General features: G+C 35.8%; 1 protein-coding gene across 2 annotated transcripts in view; it reads left to right on the top strand.

The window, feature by feature from the left end:
* Positions 1-8,234, top strand: part of LOC115209345 — a 106,536-nt gene extending 98,302 nt beyond the window's left edge. For both annotated transcript variants that reach the window (XM_029777713.2, XM_029777712.2), the window contains exons 6-7: positions 5,125-5,228; positions 7,346-8,234. In XM_029777713.2, the coding sequence (XP_029633573.1) occupies positions 5,125-5,228; positions 7,346-7,621 (380 nt within the window). In that variant the 3' untranslated portion in view covers positions 7,622-8,234. The remainder of the gene's footprint in view (positions 1-5,124; positions 5,229-7,345) is intronic.
* The last annotated feature ends 14,430 nt before the right edge of the window (positions 8,235-22,664 follow it).

The raw sequence follows: 22,664 nt of genomic DNA, 5'->3' as shown, positions 1-22,664 counted from the left end.
GACATTACACATCCATCGGAGCATACTGGCTTCATTTCTTGTGAGCTTACGCATGTCCTCAGCAGTCACGGCCCAAGTTTCACTGCCATGTAGCATGGCTGTTCGTACACATGCGTCATACAGTCTGCCTTTTATTCTGAGCGAGAGGCCTTTTGTCACCAGCAGAGGTAAGAGCTCTCTGAACTTTGCCCAGGCTATTCTTACTCTTGCAGTTACACTTTCAGCACACCCGCCCCTGCTACTGACTTGGTCACCTAGGTAACGGAAGCTATCAACAATTTCTAGTTTTTCTCCCTGGAATGAGGCGGAAGTTGTTCTCTGAGCATTTTCAGTGTTTATTGCTCCTGAGCATCTGCCACATACAAAAACTATCTTCCTAGTTAGCCTTCCTTTGACATTGCTGCACCTCTTATGTGTCCATTGCTTACACTTGGTGCATATAACGATTGTGAAAACAAAAACAAATAATAAATCAAAATTAATTGAATACTTCTAAAAATAAGAATATTCTCCTTGAAATGAGTAGTATAGCAAACTTTTTGATAGTATTAATGAATCTGTGCAAACTTTTAATCTAACCGTGACCTATTTTTAAGACTGTATCTCACTTTAACTACCACACTTATCAGAGGTAAACCATGATACTACAGCTATTTGTAGTATTACCAATACCTCTGAAGAATCACTTTATTCTCTCAGCTTGCTGATTCCTTCAGCTTCACTTCAAATGGCAGTAAATAATGAACCTTGATGAAACTGTACCAACCATGGCACCAGGATGCATATCTGACAGTGTACAGTTGATACCATAGGTCCATGAAAAAATGCTGTAAATAACTGTGCAATAAAATTATAGATGTGGAAAATCTCCATTCTCCTGATCATTATTAATACTATATATATATATATATATATACCGGGTCAACCTAGAAATAATGTGATTTTTTCAATTGCATGAACTAAAAGTCAGAGGGGAATGGGATAAACAACCTGCATCAACTCGTGACACAAGCAAGTAGTAATTCATAGTGCAAGTTTTGAAGAGTGCAGTTAGTTTTAAACAGTTATTTTTTCAAAACTATCATGGAAGTGACAAAGGAGCATATTCAGCATATTTTGCTTTGTGAGTTTAATAAAAGTAACAACACAACAGAAAGTGCAAGGAATATTAATGCAGTATATGGGGATTGGACGATAAGCATAAGTGAGTGTCAATGGTGGTTCCAGGAATTCCAAGCCAGAAACTACAGTCCAGAAGATGAGTGTCATCCTGGAAGATCTATAGAGCTCAACGAGGACATCCTGCAAACCCTGGTGGAACAAAATCCCATTGTAACTGTTGAGAAACCACCAGAGAAGCTTGGATTCAATCATTCAACCCTTCATCAACACTGGTGCTAGAAGAAAAACAACAATCTTTGGTTTCAAGATGAAAGGTTTTCTTCCATCAGGATCATGCTCAGCCACATACAGCAAGGATGACATTCCAAAGGCTGAAGCAGTTTGAATGGGAAACAATGCCTCACCCACCATTTTTGCTGGATATTGCCCCAATTGATTATCATTTTTTTCCTGCAATCTTCAAAATCATTTGGATGGAAAAAATATGAATTCTGTAAACAAGGTCAGAATTGTACTGGTGGAGTATTTTTCATCAGGGACAAGTGAATTTTGGAATAAGGGCCTTGCAAGTCTACTAGATAGATGGAAGAACATTGTCAAAAATGAAGGAGAATATATTTTAGATTAAAAAAGAACTTTGTTTATCTTAATTTTGAAAAATAAAAGAAGTGTAAACACTGCATTATTTATGGGATGACCCAATATACATATATAGGCAAAGGCATGGCTGTGTGGTAAGGTGAAAACTGAAAGAAGCCCATCATATATATATAAAACTCTAGTTGTGTGAGTGTCTGTCCCCTTCGATTTAGATTCCTAACTCCTCCCACATTTTGCGGTGCAGTTTAACCAAATTCGGGTATCTTATAGTCGTGATTCATATCGAGCCCGTCTGACTATTAGCGCGCGTCAACGATGAGTCTACGATTTTAAAAATAATTTAACATCATTTTTTATTCCATTTTAATGCATAAAATGCATCGTATGTCGATGGCGGCGGAGTTGGCGTCCACGCTCACAGCTGCACCTGTTTGCTTCTCCCCCTTCCCTCCCTCGTGAAGCTGTGGGGAAGGGAGTGTAAAGAAATCAACGTCGTAATGCGTTGTGAAGGAAACCAGCGTTCTTTTAGAACAACGACTTCATGGCTTGAAGACACCAAAATAAAAATGGCTAAGAAAGCCCGAATTTATACGGGAAGTAACTCTCTAAAAATGCTTATATAGTTATTTCCCTTACAAACCCGAGCAACGCCGGGCGATACTGCTAGTATATATATATGTATGTATTTATGTGTATATGTCTGTGTTTGTTCCCCTGCCATTATTGACAACCAATGCTGGTGCATTTATGGCCTTGTAACTTAGCAGTTCAGCAAAAGGAACCAATACAATAAGTACTAGGCTTACAAAGAATAAGTCCTGGGGTTGATTTCTTCAACTGAAACAAGTAAAAGAATGAAAGAATATATGCAATAATAACTGGGAATGGACTTATCTTGACATCACATGATAGTTGTAAACAAGTGTCGCTCTCACACGAGCAGTGTCATTCACTTCCAATATTCTGTGAGAACATGTCTGGCCATGGGAGAATATTATCTTCCTTGGAGACAGGTGAGACTTAGCAACAGGAGGAGCATCTGGCTGTAGACAATCTGTTTCAACAGATTCCTTTAGACACATGCGAGCATGGAGAAAATGGACATTAAATGCTGCTGCTGCTGCTACTGATGATGATGATGATAATAATGATGATGATGATGACGACAACAACGACACTGATATATTTAGGAGGAAAACTTCTTAACCATACAGCCAAGTGAAAATTCATGCTGATATAATATTAAATGCTTCACACATCAATATTCCAAATATTTTCCATCCTACCTATGTGTTGATTCAATCGTTGGGATTGAACAACGAAATTATGGTAGAGAATGCAAAACCAGATTGACACAGTGAATATTTTGATACCATCTCAAATCAAATTATTATAAACTGTAGTACATTCCTTTAGAGCAGTGTTTCCCAACCTATTTTCCCTCAGGCCCACTATAACTTTCTAGAAAAATCTATACCTCACTGGTGGTTGAGAAAAAACAACTTTATTTTTAATATTTTATCGTAATTATTTAATACAAAAATCTACTAGTAACTCTTTTATTAAATACTGAGTGCAAAAAAGGTACTCTATTGACTAAGAAAATAAAGTGATTCACTTTAATGAGGACCTTGTGCCTTGCAACTATGGTACCATGCCCTACCACAATTTTTTCAGGCCCTACATTGAGAATTGCTGCCTTAGAGTGTAACATAGTCTGAGAAATTGCAAAATAGGAATTGATCACCTTCTCTCTCCTTTTCTTGCTTTACCCATGGGCTAAGTTACCATGTATCCTCTTTACAGCAGCACTCCTGTTTCTTGGTATCTCTCTCTCTCTCTCTCTCTCTCTTTCCCTCCCTCTCTGGTCAGGTAACTATGTACCTCCTCTACAGCAAGACATTTATTTCTGTCTCTGTCACACTCTAACCTATCCTCATCTTACATAAGATCACCCCCTCTCAAAATTTCCTTGTCTTGCAATGTTACTTGGTGACCCTGCCAGTGCTGGTGCCACGTAAAAGACATCCAACCATAAAAAAACCATGCCAAAACAGACACAGAAGTAGGGTGCAGTCTTCTACCTGGCCAGTTCCTGTTAAACTGTCCAACCCATGCCAAAATGGAACAAGGATGTTAAAGAATGACAATGATGATGAATTAGTTTGAGATGTTACAAGAAAGTTAAAAACCATCAAATCTTCACAGTTGAAATAAGGGTTAAGCTCAAAGATTTATATGTTGATTCGTGCTGTCAGTTGTACTGCTCTGAAAATATTTTAGCTGACATCTGGTATAGTCCCAGTAATGGTAACTTCTCATTTATAAAGTAATAACTTGCTGCTCTAATGTTTCAATGTCATATGACAGGATATTCTAATTAAAGCTAATTAATGATGCCAAGTAAATGGAAATGAAATTAGTAAAATTACTTTTCAGAGATTTTTTTTTCCTTTCATGATCAAAACAAAGCTGGTTCTAAAACCAGAACTTTATTATCATAATTTTAATGCTCACTTTTCCATGCTTGCATGGGTTGGACAGAGTTTATCAAGACAGATTTGTTATGGCCAGAAACCTTTCTTACAATCAACCCTTACCTGTTTCCAAGCAATGTAATATTTCTTTTTGGCCAAACATGTTTTCACAGAATACTTGAAATGTATGACTTACATTTACAATGATTATGTGATATCAAGACAAGGTGACACAAACATACACATACTCACACACACACACACATGCACGCACACACACACACACACACACACACACAAATATATATATTAAGGGTTTCCATACGGTTGCCTCTACAAAATTCACTCACAAGTACTTTGGTCAATCTGGGTCTATAGTAGACGACACTTGTCCAAGGTGCCACACCCAGGTGATTGGAAAGTAAACTTCTCAATCACACAGCCACTCCTAAATTTAAATTTAGTTAATAAACTTAGCATCTATTATCAAGAGGCAGTAAATTGGTAGAGTTAATAGAGCATTAGACAAAATGCTAAGCAATATTACAGATCTGTATGATCTAAGTTCAAATCCTGCTGAGGTCAGCTTTGCTTTTCATCCACTGAGAATTGATAAATAAAGATCCAGTCCAATAGCAGGGTTAATTTCTCTCTTTCTTTCTATAGAAATTAGTTTTAGTCCCCATAGAACCCTTAAAACCCCATGAAGTGTTTTAGGGAGCTTAAGGAGTCTAAAATCATGAATTAGTCGCAGGCAACAATTTTGGTATTGGAAATTTACAAAAATAAAAATTAAAATTAATTAATTAATAATCAAATCAAATAAAGACAAGTTAATATGTGGAATATCATCTTGTAACCATTTCCTTTCATATTTGCTTTGCTCCCTAATTAATTTATTCTCTTGTTTCTTAATTATTTACAGAAAAATCACTAACCACTCGGTCCCGACGCCTTTGGGAAAATGTCACTCAAATGGAAATTCAAACAGGAAAAGCTATATCAGAAGCTGAACATGCAACTGAGCGAGTAAGTAGGTCACAGTACATCAAGGAATAACAATTCTTTGGTTAAAAAATCTCTTGGTTTCTTCTTACGTCTTAAATTCTTATTTTGTATTTTCTCAAAGACTTTGCCAGAGTATAATATCATTTTTGGTAGTTTGAAATAGCACTAAAAGTATCACTCAGTTTAACCCTTTTGTTTCCATATTTCTGATGAAATACACTGCTTTTGTTTCAATTAATTTTGAAAATAATGAAAAATCTATTAACCTGGTGTATAATACAATAATTAACATAAAATTTTGATGGAATGTTTCAATTTAGATCTCTTTAACAAAATAAGTTTGTCTCATAGAACTGAGTAGTTTCAGGTGGGTTTATTAAAAGAGTCAATCTGTTTGCATTCTTTATCACGTCAACCATTATTAATATATTTATGATAGAAACAATAAATAGGTAGGATGGTGAATGTTTGGAATATTAATGTGATAAGTCATATATCATAAGCCTGGTGTATTTTGACTGAGCATTCATTAAATGTACTATGAGTGTGAATTTCACCATCTATTCCAATGTATAATTCTAAGGTATCATCTAGTTGTAAAGTAATTTGCATTTTTTCATCACAGACCGCACTGCATGTTTTCTCTCCTTAAAACACTTGCTATCATCTCCAACAATGCTTGTTACTTTGTAGATGATACCACCCCTTCCTCACCTTCTACACATCTAGGTGTCATCCACAAGCAACACTTCATGCCAAACCTGATCTGCTTCAAACTGGGACTTTGAATCTTTTTTCAGTAAAAACATGACAAAGACACGCACACGTTCAATGTTGAATGGTATCTATGGTTACACGAAAATATAGCATCCGAGAACTTATTTAATGATGTAGGCTCATATCAACTAAGAATATTCATGGACTCTCTAATGCACAATTTACATACACACATAACTGTATTGTATGGGGGTACTTCTGCTATTACAAACCAAGATAGAATAAGTACTGGGCTTACGAAGATTTCTTTGACTAAAAAACCCTTTATGGTGGTACTCCAGCATGGCTGCAGTCAAATGACTGTAACAAGTACAAGAATAAAAGAAAGACCTACTTTTAACCTCAGATATAATGTCATGTATAAGTTGAATACTGAATCTACACAGTGGTGTATGGTGGTTGTTATATTGGATGTGCTGCCACACCCAAAGCTTCCAAATTTCAAGCAGGGGTATAATGAAAGATTTCTATTAAGATTTATGATTAAATTAATGAGCAAGGTCAATATTTATAAGGAATTTACCATTTTCAATGAGTGTGCAGCACATACTCCACCCATCTAACACCCGTGGACATATTTACAAAGTCAGAAAACAGCACAGCTCCCATGACTTCAGGAAACATTTTTTCACGCTGAGAGTTGCTGAAGCATGGAACAAACTGCCAGCATCAGTTGTTAGTTGTCGGAGCACTGCATCCTTCAAAACTTCCATGCTTTCTGAGATTCGCCAACACTACACCTGATTTTCTCCCCTCCATACACACACAAGCATGTATCTGACTCATGCATTGTTCGCTTTCCAGACATTTGTACATTACTGCATATACTCTGACAAGTTGTGGTGCACCTGAGCACTGTATACAATAATTTCATTATTATTATTATTCAGTAGTTTTATTTTTATAGCGTGCTTTCACTTCACTACCGAGCGCAGCTCTGTGTGCCTTGGGTATGTGCTGTGATTTGTTGTGATGCTCTGATGGTTATTGTATGGAAAGTGTTCTGCGTAGGATGTGTGCAGTGCCTAGTAGTGCAATTTTCTGTATGTTATATGTGTTTGTAAGTCCTGGTGTTTTTGTTATGTATTTGTCTGAATATTTTTTTTTATTATTATTATTATTATTATTATTATTATTATTATTATTATATACCTAGCACACCCGGAATATACGCCCCTGAATTTAATGCCCTCGCTTAGTTTAACATTTTGAATTAATCTTGTGATTCTAATAATATTTTATAAAGACCAATTAAATTGTAGTCACTTGACTAGTTTCCTAGTGAATGTTTCATTGTAAAATGCCCTTCTCCATTAGCAAGTCATTATTAAAAAATAATACTTTTTTTTTACATGTTTCAGTGTAAAAGGAAGAAGAAGAAACTAAGGTTTTGTCAGAAAATTGAAAAAATTGCAAAAGGCCTGAAAAGATTACATCGTCAGCTGCATAATGTTCGGTCAAGATGGTATTATTTGAACAGTACAAAACTGGTGAATGTCACAAGCAATCGGAGTTTACGTTACGATCATTTAATGAAAGCATTCGAAAATATCCTTCATACATGTGACAACTCAAAACCACACAAAAAGCGAAGGAAACATAGACGAAAGTCAATATCTAGTGAAAACCCAAAATGAATCAGATTCACTTAAAAGTTAATGATTAAACTTTATATAAAATCAGAGAGAGAGAGTACAAGGAAAGAGAAGGAGAGAGAAAGAGTGAGAGAAAGAGAGAGTAAATGAGAAAGGGAGAGAAAGCAAAAGAGGGAGAAAGAAGGCTTTCTACAGTTGTTCAGTGTTTGAAATGGAGACCAAACAATGAGAAAGAGAGAGTGCGGGTGTCTGTTACATTCATTAATGACTAAATAACCAATACTTCAATGATTTTTGTTTCCATTCAAACAACTTAATTACACAGCTCTTAACTCAAGGAGTACTTCCTTTGACCCAGAAAACTCTAATTATTCAATTATAATGGGTTTTATCTCTTTAAAAAGCTTTTACTAAAATATAAACAACAGGTTTACAGTTTGGACAATATTAATTCTGCAACATTTCCTTTTTTAAATATCCACTATGAATAATTTTTTTTCTTCTTGACTAAAGGATCAACTAAAATTCTTTATTGCTAACCTAAAAACAACCAGAAAAACTTACAAAATATTTATAATTAGTATTATTATTATAGCTCTTGTTATCATCTTACCAGAAAATTACACACACACACACATATATGTATATATGTGTATATATATATATATATATACACACACATACACACACACCATTTAATGCAATCTGTGTTATTTATATATATATATATATATATAATATATATATATATATATATATATATGGCTTTTATGATGTACAGTTGCCGCTGTGCTAATTCTGGACAACTTAAACAGTTCTTTTCTGTTTCTAACATCCAAATTTAAACTAAAACTAAGTTAGAAATATTTTGGACATGGATTATTGATTATTTTAATCTTTTGGTCATGAATACAATAATTTCCTGCTATTATCCTTTAAACATTGTACAAACACTTGAAGTAAGCCTCTATCATACAAAGACTTAAATCTGATAAAACCATTTTTATTTCTAATTAACTATTAATTCAAATCAATTCAACATTTTGTAATCCATGGACAACATTATAAATTATAAATATTATTTAATCAGTAGTATTTGTTGTGTTTTATTCTACAGCTGTGTTCAGCTGTAGAAGCAAAATCTTTTGCTTCTATATTTTCTATTAATACCAGAGAAAACAGACAATGTATGACTGGCTCAAGGTTAATCCTCCATTCTTTTTGTTCACTTAATTTTTCAATATGCATTTTGAAAATTTGCAGACATTAATAATTCCTCTGTATTCTGGTCAGCTTTATGAAGATAAGACTTGATCAATAAATTCATTGTGTACTATATAACAGTTTTTAATAGTCTGAAGTGTAAGCTATACCTTTCGAATTCTGTGAAAAGTAACCAAAGGGGTTACACTGTAGATGAGAAGATGGGGTTGGTCTTTCTTTCTTTAATGACGCACTATGAAAAGTAAAAACTAACCAGACTGATCTTACTTTTTCTGCTCACAGAGCGATATGATCATTTTGTTTAAAAGTATGACTTACATTTCAAAACAACTTTATATCATTCTTCATTCTAAAATTTCCATCACTTCAATATTCAGTGTTCTTCACTTCCATAATAGTATCACTTAAAACCGTACCCTTTTCCAACTTGAATAAATGTAGAATAATAAAAATGAATGACAAAAATACACTTTTATTATAATTTAAAATGCTATTTAGAGATTTGATTGAAATATCATAAACACTGATTTAAGCTTGTAAATTGATGATATATACATATATGTATACATACATACATAATATGTATATATATACATACATACATTAATATTGGAAAATGGTGTTTCCACTTTGGACTTTTCCATGGTTTGCTTTGATTTTCTGTTCATGTTTAGTACTTATCTAGTGTTTGAGAATACACACCCACACTACATGGTTTCAGGTTCAGACCTACAGTGTTGCATCTTAAGCAAGTAACTCCTACTATAACACCAAGCAAACTAAAGCCTTGCAAGTGAACTTAGTTCATAGTTAGTTCATAGAAACTGAAAGAAATCTCTCATATATATATATATAATATAATATATAAATCCCATTCTGTCTGTCTGTTTGTGCGCTTAAAACTCAAGTATTGTTCATCTGATCACGCTGAAATTTTAAACATGAATACATGAGAGAGTGGAGTGTACCGTAATCTAAAAAGATTTTCAAAATTGTCAATTTCAAAGTGAGAATCGTTATTTTTGTAATCCTTATGGCCTGTCCCTCAGATGATTAAAACTTCCATAACACTATTCAAGTTAACCCCTTCATCTAAACAAACCATCCAATGGACAGGAGGCGTTTGGTAGTATTATATATATATATATAATATATATATACAATATTATATATATATATATAATAACATATATATATATATATATATAATAATATATACGTAATATATATAATAATAATATATATATATGTATATGTATGTATGTATGTATATATATATAGTTAATCCAAACATGAAAACACCAAGAGAAAACACAACAACGTGAGAACATGGAACAAATATAGTATTATTGGATGCTCAGGAAGGAAGGGAAGAAGGAGGGTTTTACGTTTCGAGTGGATCTCTTCGTCAGAAACATAGGAAAAGGAAAGATCTAGAGAAGGGAGGATGGAGGAAAAAATTCGCCAACGGTACACATGCGGTCACATACATACATACATATCATCATCATCATCATCATCATCGTTTAGCGTCCGTTTTCCATGCTAGCATGGGTTGGACGGGTCAACTGGGGTCTGTGAAGCTGGAAGGCTTCGTCAGGCCCAGTCAGATCTGGCAGTGTTTCTACGGCTGGATGCCCTTCCTAACGCCAACCACTCCGCGAGTGTAGTGGGTGCTTTTTACGTGCCACCTGCACACACATATATATATATAATATATATATATATATATATATATATATATTTGTATATATATAATAGTATTTTATAAGGTTAAAGTTTATAAGGGATTACCGTGCAATGACTAAAGAAAATAGTCTAATAATGGGGCATATAAGCCCTCAGCAGGAAAAGTCATTGTGCTGTGATCCCTTATAAGCTTTAAGCTATTATGTATATACATACATATATATATATATATATATATATATATATATATATATACTAGCAAATGCCCTCCAAAAGAAGCAAGTTTGTGCATTGGTGTAACAGATGCACACTTGGTCGCATAAACAAAGGGGTGTGGGTTTGAGCCCCACGCATATGAGTAAACTTACTTTAGTCTGTCAAGGGCTTATATGGCCCATTATTTGACTATTTTCTTTAGTCATTGCGCGCTGATTACTTATAAGCTTTAAGCTTATAAAATACTATTATTATTATTATTTACAGAATTGTAAAAATCGACACTGCTTAAAATAACCACTGCATATGTATATATATATATATATATATATAGATGCAGGAGTGGCTGTGTGATAAGTAGCTTGATTACCAACCACATGGTTCCAGGTTCAGTCCCACTACGTGGCACCTTTGGGCAAGTGTCTTCTACTATAGCCTCAGGCCGACCAAAGCCTTGTGAGTGGATTTGGTAGACAGAAACTGAAAGAAGTCCTTTGTAGATATATATATATGTATGCGTGTGTGTATATGTTTGTGCGTCTGTATTTGTCCCCCCAATATCGCTTGACAACCGATGCTGGTGTGTTTACGTCCCCCGTAACTTAGTGGTTCGGCAAAAAGAGACCGATAGAATAAGTACTAGGCTTACAAAGAATAAGTCCTGGAGTCAATTTGCTTGACTAAAGGCAGTGTTCTGGCATGGCCACAGTCAAATGTCTGAAAAGAGTAAAATATATTTCAAATCAAATCAAACCAAAATAGATGAACATCAATGGAATTTGTATCCTTGTGGTACCAGTGCCGGTGGCACATAAGAAAACCATCCGAACGTGACCGTAGCCAGTACCGCATCGACTGGCCTCCGTGCTGAGGGCACGTAACAAATACCATCCGAGCGTGGCCGTTCGCCAGCCTCGTCTGGCACCTGTGTCGGTGGCACATAAAAAACACCATCAGAGCGTGGCCGTCTGCCAGCCTCGTCTGGCACCTGTGTTGGTGGCACATAAAATCACCCACTACACTCTCGGAGTGGTTGGCGTTAGGAAGGGCATCCAGCTGTAGAAACACTGCCAGATCTGACTGGCCTGGTGCAGCCTTCGGGCTTGCCAGACCCCAGTTGAACCGTCCAACCCATGCTAGCATGGAAAGCGGACGTTAAACTATGATGATGATGATGATGATGATTATATTAAATTAGAGATAAAACCACTATTAGGCAAATCAAACAGTGGAAATCATAAGCCAATACGTAGAAATAAAATTAATTAAAAAATATATAAAAAATATAAAATATAAAATATAAAAATCCAATTAAAATATTTAAATTAAAGTTAAAATTTTTTAAAAAATGATTTAAATTAATAATTTAAACTTACAAATATATATATATTTTTATTATTATTTTATTTAATTATTTTTTTATTTATTTAAACTTTTAATACTTTTTGATAGTATTAAAAAGAAAACAGAAAAAATTAAATAAAATAATAATAAAAATATATATATATTTTAATTTATAAGTTTAAATTATTAATTTAAATAAATTTTTTTAAAATTTTAATTTTAATTTAAATATTTTAATTGGATTTTTATATTTTATATTTTATATTTTTTACATATTTTTTAATTAATTTTATTTCTATGTATTGGCTTATGATTTTCACTGTTTGATTTGCCTAATAGTGGTTTTATCTCTAATTTAATATAATATATATTTATACTATAAAATTAGATTTAATCCTAAATCTAATTTTTCCCTGTAAGTTTGGATTTACTCCCTAATATTATTATTATTATTATATATATATATATATATATATATATATATATATATATATATATACATATAGATGCAGGAGTGGCTGTGTGATAAGTAGCTTGCTTACTAACCACATGGTTCCAGGTTCAGTCCCACTGCGTGGCACTTTTGGGCAAGTGTCTTCTACTATAGCCTCAGGCCAACCAAAGCCTTGTGAGTGGATTTGATAGACAGAAACTGAAAGAATACAGGTGGTGCTATTAAGTTAGACATGGCCTGGACCAATCTCTGGTCGAAACATATCTAAGTTCTAAGTTTATGGTGTTATTAAGTCTTGTTTAAAATAGACATAACTCCAAGAACAAGAACACATTACAAAATGATTAATAACACCATACCCATGTAATTCTAATGTCTTTTTAGTTTTCATCTTAGCTACCAACGAGTACTTTCTGAATATCCCTGTCTTTCTGTATGAAACAAATTATATAGCAACATAAGAAATAAAAACTATAATCCATTTTAGCATCTTACATTTACATAAATATCCATTTACATAATGAATTTGTTGAACTGTGTTTGATAAGTTAAATCATATACTTTATATATATATATATAAATATCATCATCACCTTCTATGCTGGCATATATATATATATATATATATGTATGTATATATATGTAGCCTGGGCAAAGTTTAGGGAGCTCTTACCTCTGCTGGTGACTAAAGGCCTCTCACTCAGAGTAAAAGGCAGACTGTATGATGCATGTGTACGAACAGCCATGCTACATGGCAGGAAAATATGGGCCGTGACTGCTGAGGACATGCATAAGCTTGCGAGAAATGAAGCCAGTATGCTCCGATGGATGTGTAATGTCAGTGTGCATGCTCGACAGAGTGTTAGTACCCTGAGAGAAATGTTGGACCTGGCGTTAGGAAGGGCATCCAGCTGTAGAAACTTTGCCAGATAAGACCGGAGCCTGGTGCAGCCTTCTGGCTTCCCAGATCCCCCGGTCGAACCGTCCAGCCCATGCTAGCATGGAGAACGGACGTTAAACGATGATGATGATGATGATGATGTATATATATATATATATATATATATATATATATATATGAATGAAATTAAATATTAAGCTCTTGTGTTTTGAAAATATTTTTTTCTTCCAAGTAAAGAATAAGATATTTTACAGATTTTATTGATTTCAGAAATGTAAACAAACATCCACACATGCATATGTATGGACATTCAGGACACAGGGTGCACCATCAGTGCAAGTACTGCCAGTAATGCATATACCAGCATACACATGCAGATGTACATCTGAGATCAATGCCTAATCCCTAGAAGGGATTAGATATTGAGTTTAGAAAGTGTTCACATAATCAGTGGCTATCTGAAATTGTACAAACAAACAGGTTATCTGTTAAGTTTATACTTCCATAAGGTTTACTGCAAGCATACATTTATACAAATATATGTGTGTGTATAAATATATAGTCATTATTCATATGTGTGTATGTGTATATATGCATATATATATATATATATATATATATATATATATATGAGTGAGTGGACGAATGAAAGAAGGCATTCAACCAATTTATTGGGAGTTACATATATAGATCAAAACAGTTTGATTCAAATTCATTTTGCTTCATTTTCAATTATTTTTACGCTTTTTAAACCCTTTGTCGTTATTCTCATTCACTCGTTATTACTTTCTTTCTCTCTCTATATAGAGATAGATAATCTCTATATATATACATTATATACATACATATATATTCATATAAATATACATACATACACACATATATATACACATACACACACATATATATATACACACACACACACATATATACAGTTATGAGGAAAAACTTGGATCTTGTGAATTTTCCGAAGTCATCTCCCCACCCTTTGGAAAAGATTTTCCCCACAAATTACTTTAAAATCGTAATGTATGTCGTTTGAATGGTATTTCTATAACATTTCATTGAAAAAAAAAACATTTTCCTGAAAGTTATGAGGGGAAAACTCGGATCTTGTGAAGTTTCCGAAGTCCTCTCCTCACCTACCCGTTCCTTTCCGCACATTTTTTTTTTCATATTCGATTCCTACACATTGTTTTACACCCATTCCAATATTTTTTTTATTTTCATTTCCGGGTCAAGATGTAAACATTAACCTAGAATTATATTAGTACATTTCTAAGTAAGGCCTCTTTTGATATTTATTAATCCACCTATATTCTTATAATATATCATACTCTACCATGAATACAGCATAAGTGTTTATCAGAGGAAAATTAAACGGAGAAAAGAATATTTTATTTATCAGGTACAACTAATACAATTGTAAACTAGGGAATTTTTTGAGCTTCATCAATTAACTTTAAAAAGTAAAGAACATAACTATTTTTAACGCACAGTATGCAATAAACCAACTTAAAAAACAAGCTCTATTTACTCAATTCAGTAGGGTACAGCAGGATATTGCACAATATTCCTGGGTCCCTGAAAGCCAGATAAGAGGAATATAAAAACATGAGTTATTTCCCCTCCTATATTGTTCCGGTTTTGAATGTAAAATTCTCGAAAAACAAAACAAAAAAAAATAACGGTGTTAGAATATTTTTTTCAAAACCTTATGCTTTTATTATTCTTTTACCCAATGAGAAACTAGCATTTAATTATATCGAACTGTTAATCAAATGTGGTCTTTGATTTTATAAACTAAGATAAAAGTGTTTGTGCTAGTGGTCATCACATGCCCTCTGATACCAAAATAGCTAATTTTCTTGTTGAGAAGGTGCAAAAAAATAAGTTGCATAAAAACGTACACACACAACAACTAACCTTCCTAGTTTTAAGATTTTCTTCCGTTTATGCGGGAGCATTTCTACAAACAACTGATAGATTACACGAATTAAAAATACCGACACCAGGGAAGCAACTAATAGCTACGGAGTTGCATCCCTTACATTAATTCGCACATGCTTCCCCCAACTGCCTGATGAAGGGTAAATCTGCACAATTACATTTGATATGTACACACATTAGATATTAGCTTTGGAAACAGTATAATTTATTACCGAAGCGCAATCTTTGTATACTAGTTAACGGGGATTTGTCTTGAGAGAGTATTTCGTATAGAGGTTTAGGGCTTAGAAACATAAAAAATCAACAGCAGACGAAATTTGTCCAACACCAGTAGGTAACCACTGTCAGCATTGCTGGCGTGTGTGTATATATATATAAACCGATAAAATATATTTCTTACGCTGAAGCCGTCAAATGTAATGTACAGGGTCACGTCGGAGTTACCAATCATATCGTACAGATGAAAAGTTACTTGATGTAGAAATAGCGATTCTTGTCTCTCGTTAGTCGCTTCAAGTAGATCGTCGAAAGTAGGATGAGGCAGCGTCATAACAACATCAAAAAGAAAAGAATAATATTCACAGACTTTATTTGCCAGAAGTAGTTAGTAAGACAGATTAGTAGTAATTGTAAATAAATGACAATGACAAAAATGTGTGTTGGAAGCTGTGTATGGAAGCCAAGTACTGTCTATTGACAGAGAGGAAGAAGGGGTAAGAATTGCATGGTCTCTTTTCATTCACCTGATGTTGTGCTCTCGGTTAACCGGCTGCAATCGAAGAAAGAGAGAGAGAGAGACGATCTCAATTAGCTGGTTCAAAACCGAAGAGGGCGAGAGAGAGATGCTCTCAGTTATATAATGTTTGATCAGGAAGTAGGTCAGATCTAAAACAATGTTTTGACCAGTCCACGACCACCAAAGGTCCTCGGAGGTCAGATATTTCTCATTACACTCCCAATATAGAGATAAAACACACAAGATCAGACATTCGCCTGACAAGCAACAGGTGTGTGAATCCGGTTTCGAATCTCACTCGAACAGAGGAAAGCAATCTCCTAAGCATGCATACATACATACAGATTGCTCTATCCACACTAATTATTATCGTCTTCTTGAGCTTCCACATTCTAATTGACATTTCTGACTTTCTATCCACGATTTCTTGGACGACTTTTCTGCAGATCTGGATTGTTTGAAGCATAAGTAGTAGACGAAAGTTGTAACTCATTGTGCTCTTCCACTTGGTTTGGTCCACACGACACCACAGGAATTTCAGTAGATGGAATGATGAGGTCACTAATGGAATGATGTGTCATTGGATTATAGTGATAAACACTTGTACAACACAAGTACGACTCGTTAGTTTCCATGATGGGCTGAAGGAAGATGACCAGTAATTGTGTGAAACTGCAGGTTTTACATCAGAGTAACTTTGAACTGCATCTGTAGTGGGTCTCTGATTCGGGAGTTCAAGGATTTTGAGGAGTGTAGAATCACCTCTTAACCACTATTGTTCCCAGGTCTACTCAGACCCATGGTAGTAGCACTTGTCGGAGTTCCAGCTGTAGATTAAATAGCATATGTGATGACATTCCAAGTACAGAAATGCATAAATACCCTTGTATCAGAGCATGCACTAAAACCTCTAGGAATGAGGGACCCCAAGCTATTGTCACAGAATCCTTCTAGGTGAAGGACACATACATATGAGCAACATTCCTTGTATGATAACCTTAAATACATGTTTATACCTGTAATTATTGGGGCCCTGGAGTATGTAACACTGCCTAAATATCAATATTGAGAAATTAGGTTTCTCAAAACCAGAAAGGAGAAAGCTGATTCAAAGACTACAGATCTAATCAATCACTGGAACTATCAAATTTATCATTTAAGTATATATGAGCATGTCTAGATATGCAACTATACGTATGAGAATACATACATAAAACAAAACATTCAAATCTGCACATATACATACATACAAAAATACTGTTGATGTTGAAATTCCAATGAAGGAACTTTGGATCTAAGTTAGAAACTGGTTCTTTCTCTAATGGCAAGAAATCTTGAAATAAACTGAATAATGACAAACATACATAGATACACACACACACTGAAGATATCACCTACATCATAAGCAGTTGTCCGAAAACGTCATCACATTTTATCTATTGATGAAACATGTTATACCAAAAACACTACTCAATGAGATCTGTCAGAAGGATAACCCTGAGGCCAAAGAAATAAGCTCACACAGTATGGTAGAAGCCATAGCCACTCAAAATAAAGAGTATGGGTGGAATTTCCCAGTGAAAACCTTGATAAAATGTAAACATAACAGACCTGACAGTGATTTAGGATAGAGAAGAGAAACTGTAGAGTTGAGGAAATCAGCTGTCCAGCAGATGTTAACATAAAGCTAAAGATCAGTGAAAAGGAAAATATCTATGCTGAACTATTGAGAAATCTAGTTATTCTATCCAAGTTACAAATTCAATTTTATAATTGCAACTTCTATTTTCATTTAAGACTTTTCTGTTTGAACACTTAATTGCCATTTTCCTCCTATACCCCTTACACTATCTAAATATGTATTAAACCATAAGTGTGTATGCATATGTATGTGCATGCATGTATGTGTGGCTGAGGATTGCCTCAGTCAAGGATTGAATTTCACAAGTTGCTCTTCATCTCCCTCCACAGACCTATGGGTGTGGACAGCTGTGTGAAGAAGAACCACCTCTAACAGTGGAGGGAAACCTAAGAAGACATGGGATGAGATGGTGAAGCATGATCTTTGAATGTTGAGGCTCAGGGCAATGACTAGTAACCGAGACCTTTGACAATATGCTGGAGAAGACCCATCAAGCCAAGTGAAATCATAGTTGTAGCTGTTGTTGGTGTCACATAACTAAAACCTGTGCTGGTGGCATGTGATGAGAAGACCCATCAAGCCTAGTGAAAGCATAGTTGTGGCTGTTGTGTTACATAACTGGCGCCCATGCCAGTGGCATGTAAAAAGCACCTTTTGAGCATTGGGCCTCACAGAGGCAATAACAAATGACCAAGACCTTTGGAAATATGCTGTGCTTGAGAAGACCCATCAAGCCAAATGAAAATGTAGTTGTGGCAGATACTGGTGTCATGCAACTGGCACCTATTATACTCTTGGAGTGGTTAGCATTAGAAAGGGCATCCAGCCATAGAAACCAGGCCAAATCAAACTGGAGTCTGGTGCAACACCTCAGCTTACCAGCCCTGGTCAAACCATCCAACCCATGACAACATGGACAATACATGATGATGATGATATATATATATCATCATTGTTTCAACATCCACTTTCCCACACTAGTATGGGTCAGACAGAATTTGTGGAGGCAGATTTTCTACAGCTGCATACCCTTTGTCACCAACCCTCATTTCCAAGCAAGGTGATATTTCCTCTTGGCTGGACATATTTTCATGGAAGACTGGAAATAAAGTACATTGCTTGTAAGACAGTGACATTTGGTTACAACTATCATTGTCAAGATAAGGGGACACAGACACACACATATATCGCTTGTAAAAGCTTACTGTTAAATTGTTTATCCTCCTATGTGACACCTTTGTCTTCTACTATAGCTGCAGGCCAACTAGGGCCCTGTGAGTAGATTTGACAGGTGGAAATTGGAAGAAGACTGTCTGTGTGTGTGTGTGTATGTGCATGTGTGTGTATAGCATACATTATATATATATAATGTATGTGTACCATTGACACAAGTCATATTTTTTCCCTTTCCAGTCCTCTGTAAAAAAACATGTCTCTAGCCATGGGAAATATTAACTTGGAAGCAGGTGAGGGTTGGCAACTGGAAGGGCATCCTACCATAGAAAATACGTCTTAACAAATTTTCTCTGATCCCAGTAGAGAAAAGTGGGTGTTAAATGATATGTTGTATCTTTGGACGACTATTTGGCCAATAGAAACACATGCACTGGTTCTCTTTTTCACTTTATTTTGTATTATTGCTTGTCAACTTAAGGTGGCAAACTAGCAGAATTGTTAGACCAATGGAAAACCTGTTTTTCTTACAACTTATATTCTAAGTTCAAATTCAGCCCAAAAATTTCGGGCCTTGTGCCTAGAGTAGAAGGGGTTCTTTAAGGTGGCGAGCTAGCAGAAACATTAGCATGCTGAGCGAAATGCTTAGTGGTATTTTGTCTGTCTTTACATTCTGAGTTCAAATTCCAAAGTTGTCTTTGCCTTTCATCCTTTCGGGGTCAATAAATTAAGTACCAGTTACATACTAGGGTTGATCTAATTGACTGACATCCTCTGCAAAAATTTCGGGCCTTGTACCTAGAATAGAAAAGAATAGTTATGTCACATCCACTGGCCTTGTGCCAAAATTCAAAAGAATTGTTGTTAATCAACTAGTTAACTAATTAGCCAATCAACTAATCATTTGCTTGGATAATTGCTTGTCAGTCATTTTGCTATCATTTATGACTCCATCAATGACATGCTCTAGTTGCACCAGGCATCGTGGTGCGTCCGAGCTTGATGTACTGAGTTCCTTTTTTCTTTTACTGTACTTTCTTGACTTCAAAGTTACTTGGCAACCTCACTAGTACCTGTAGCAAGAGAAAAGATCCAGTACACACTGAAAAAAAAATGTTTGGTGTTGGGAAGGGCATCCAGCTATAGAAATCCTATCAGCTTGGAGGATGGACATTAAATGATAACATTTTAGGGACGTGAGTGAGAAATCTCAGTAATTGCATATATGTGTATACATGTGTATGTGTTTGCATTTAAGTGTGACTGCTTTGCATATGGAAACACATTTGTGTGTTAGTATCAGTCAATACATGAGGACTTTAAGTAGAAAGATAAACAGAAAGAAACTGAATAGAGGGAACAAATTAACTGAATATATACATATAGCTTTCCAAGAGCATAAACACATTAGTATAATCATGAGTGTATGGATACATTTCATTGGGTTTAAATTTGGGGGAGGGGGTCATTTGGTTGGAGTGCAGGTTGTGTGCATGCACACAAGCATAAACAAACTTGTACTTGTTTCTCTATTTTAAAGTATCCCGGTAGGTTACAGTTCTATAGCCGTGTTCCTTTCATTGTCTCTCAAGAGAATCAAAAAGTATCCATACATATAAGCATTTATTCTCACACATATACAACTACCCAAACACACATACTTATACACAGCTAGGGTCTTCACCCTAGCTATGAATAAGTGGGATTGCACCTAGAAATTTACCCTACGAGGCACAAGTCTGGGCAGGGTTGTATGAAAGTCCAAAAGTCGCCCATGTATACCAGCCTCCCCTCTTCATACTACTGATGTTATCCAAGAGAAAGGCAAAGGCTGATACCAGCTTGGCACCAGTGATGTTGCAACTGATTTCTACAGCTGAATGAACTGGAGAAATGTGAGAAAATGCCATGCTCAACAACACAACACATGGCCTGGTCTGGGAATTGAACTCACTACCTCATGATTGTGAGCACAAAACTCTAACCACTAAGCCATGTGTTTTCACACACTTATACACAGCTACATATATATGTGTGTGTGTGTTTGTACATTTATATATGCATGTATGTGAACCCAGAATCCATATATATATACACATATGTATAACTTCTCCCACACACAAACCTGTCCAGAGACGTGAGGACCAAAGAACTGAGGTATTTCGGATTGCAAGACAGTGTGTGAGAGAAAATTGTGATGTCACAGGGCAGAAATGTGTTTGAATGGATGATGGGGCACTTGCATTTTGTGATTCTGAAAAGAAAGAGGCTTGGAGAAGCCACTATGTGAGACTGCTGAATGTGGAGAATGAGTGGGAGGAGGAGAGCCTGCCAATTGTGGACCCAGTAGAAGGACCAGCTATCCGTATAGATAGCTCTGTAGTAGTTGAGGCAATTAAGGGAATGAAGCCAGGAAAAGCCCCCGGCCCATCAGGAATCACTGCTGAGATGCTTAAAACATCTGGTGGTGTGGGATACGGCCTAGTCACCTGCATTGTAAACCAAGTAGCTCAAGATGGAGTCATACCCAATGACTGGTGCAGCAGCACCATTGTCAACTGCTACAAGGGTAAAGGTGATGCTCTAGATAGAAATAACTACAGGGGTATCAAACTGCTGGATCAGGTAATGAAAGTCACAGAGAGGGTCATAGCCCAACTAATTAGGGAGAGAGTTAGCCTAGATGAGATGCAGTTTGGTTTTGTGCCTGGCAGAAGCACCACTGATGCCATATTCATGGTTCGATAACTGCAGGAGAAATACCTAGCCAAAGATAAGCCCCTATACTTAGCTTTTGTGGACTTGGAGAAAGCCTTTGATAGGGTCCCACGATCCCTTATCTGGTGGGCGATGCAGAAACTGGAGATTGATGAATGGTTAATAAGGGCTGTACAAGCTCTCTACAGAGAGGCTAGTAGTAAGGTTAGAATTGGCAATGAGTACAGTGAAAAATTCAGGGTAGAAGTTAGCGTCCACCAAGGCTCAGCCCTCAGCCCCCTTCTATTCATCATAGCCCTCCAGGCAATAACAGAGGAATTTAAGACGGGTTGCCCCTGGGAGCTCCTCTATGCTGATGACCTAGCCCTTGTAGCAGAATTGCTACTGGAACTAGAGAAGAAATTTCGTGTGTGGAAGCCAGGTTTAGAATCAAAAGGCCTTAGAGTCAATGTAGCAAAGACCAAAGTTCTAGTAAGTAGGAAGGCAAATTCACCACACACCCCTTCAGGTAGGTGGCCCTGCTCAATCTGTAGAAAAGGTGTAGGTAGAAACTCCATAAGATGTACCCAGTGTAAGCTATGGACACATAAGAGGTGCAGCAATATCAAAGGAAAATTAACCAAGAAGATAGCTTTCGTGTGCAGCAGATGCATAGGGGCAATAGACACCATTGATACTCAGAAAACAGATTCCATTACACTCCTTGGGGAGAAACTAGAAGTAGTTGATAGTTTCTGCTACCAAGGTGACCAAGTTAGTAGTAGGGGTGGATGCTCAGAGAGCATTACCACTAGAATAAGAATAGCTTGGGCAAAGTTTAGGAAGCTTCTACCCCTACTGGCGACAAAGGGTCTCTTGCTCAGAGTGGAAGGTAGATTGTACGATGCATGTGTGTGAACTGCCATGCTTCATGGCAGTGAAACATGGGCTGTGACTGCGGAGGACATGCGTAGGCTTGAGAGAAATGAAGCTAGCATGATCCGCTGGGTGTGTAATGTCAGTGTCCATGCATGACAGAGTGTAAGCATCCTGAGAGAA

This window comes from Octopus sinensis, linkage group LG3, assembly GCF_006345805.1.
Source record: "Octopus sinensis linkage group LG3, ASM634580v1, whole genome shotgun sequence".
In the NCBI taxonomy this organism is placed as follows: Eukaryota; Metazoa; Mollusca; class Cephalopoda; order Octopoda; family Octopodidae; genus Octopus; species Octopus sinensis.
This window is presented reverse-complemented; position numbering and strand designations above follow the sequence as displayed.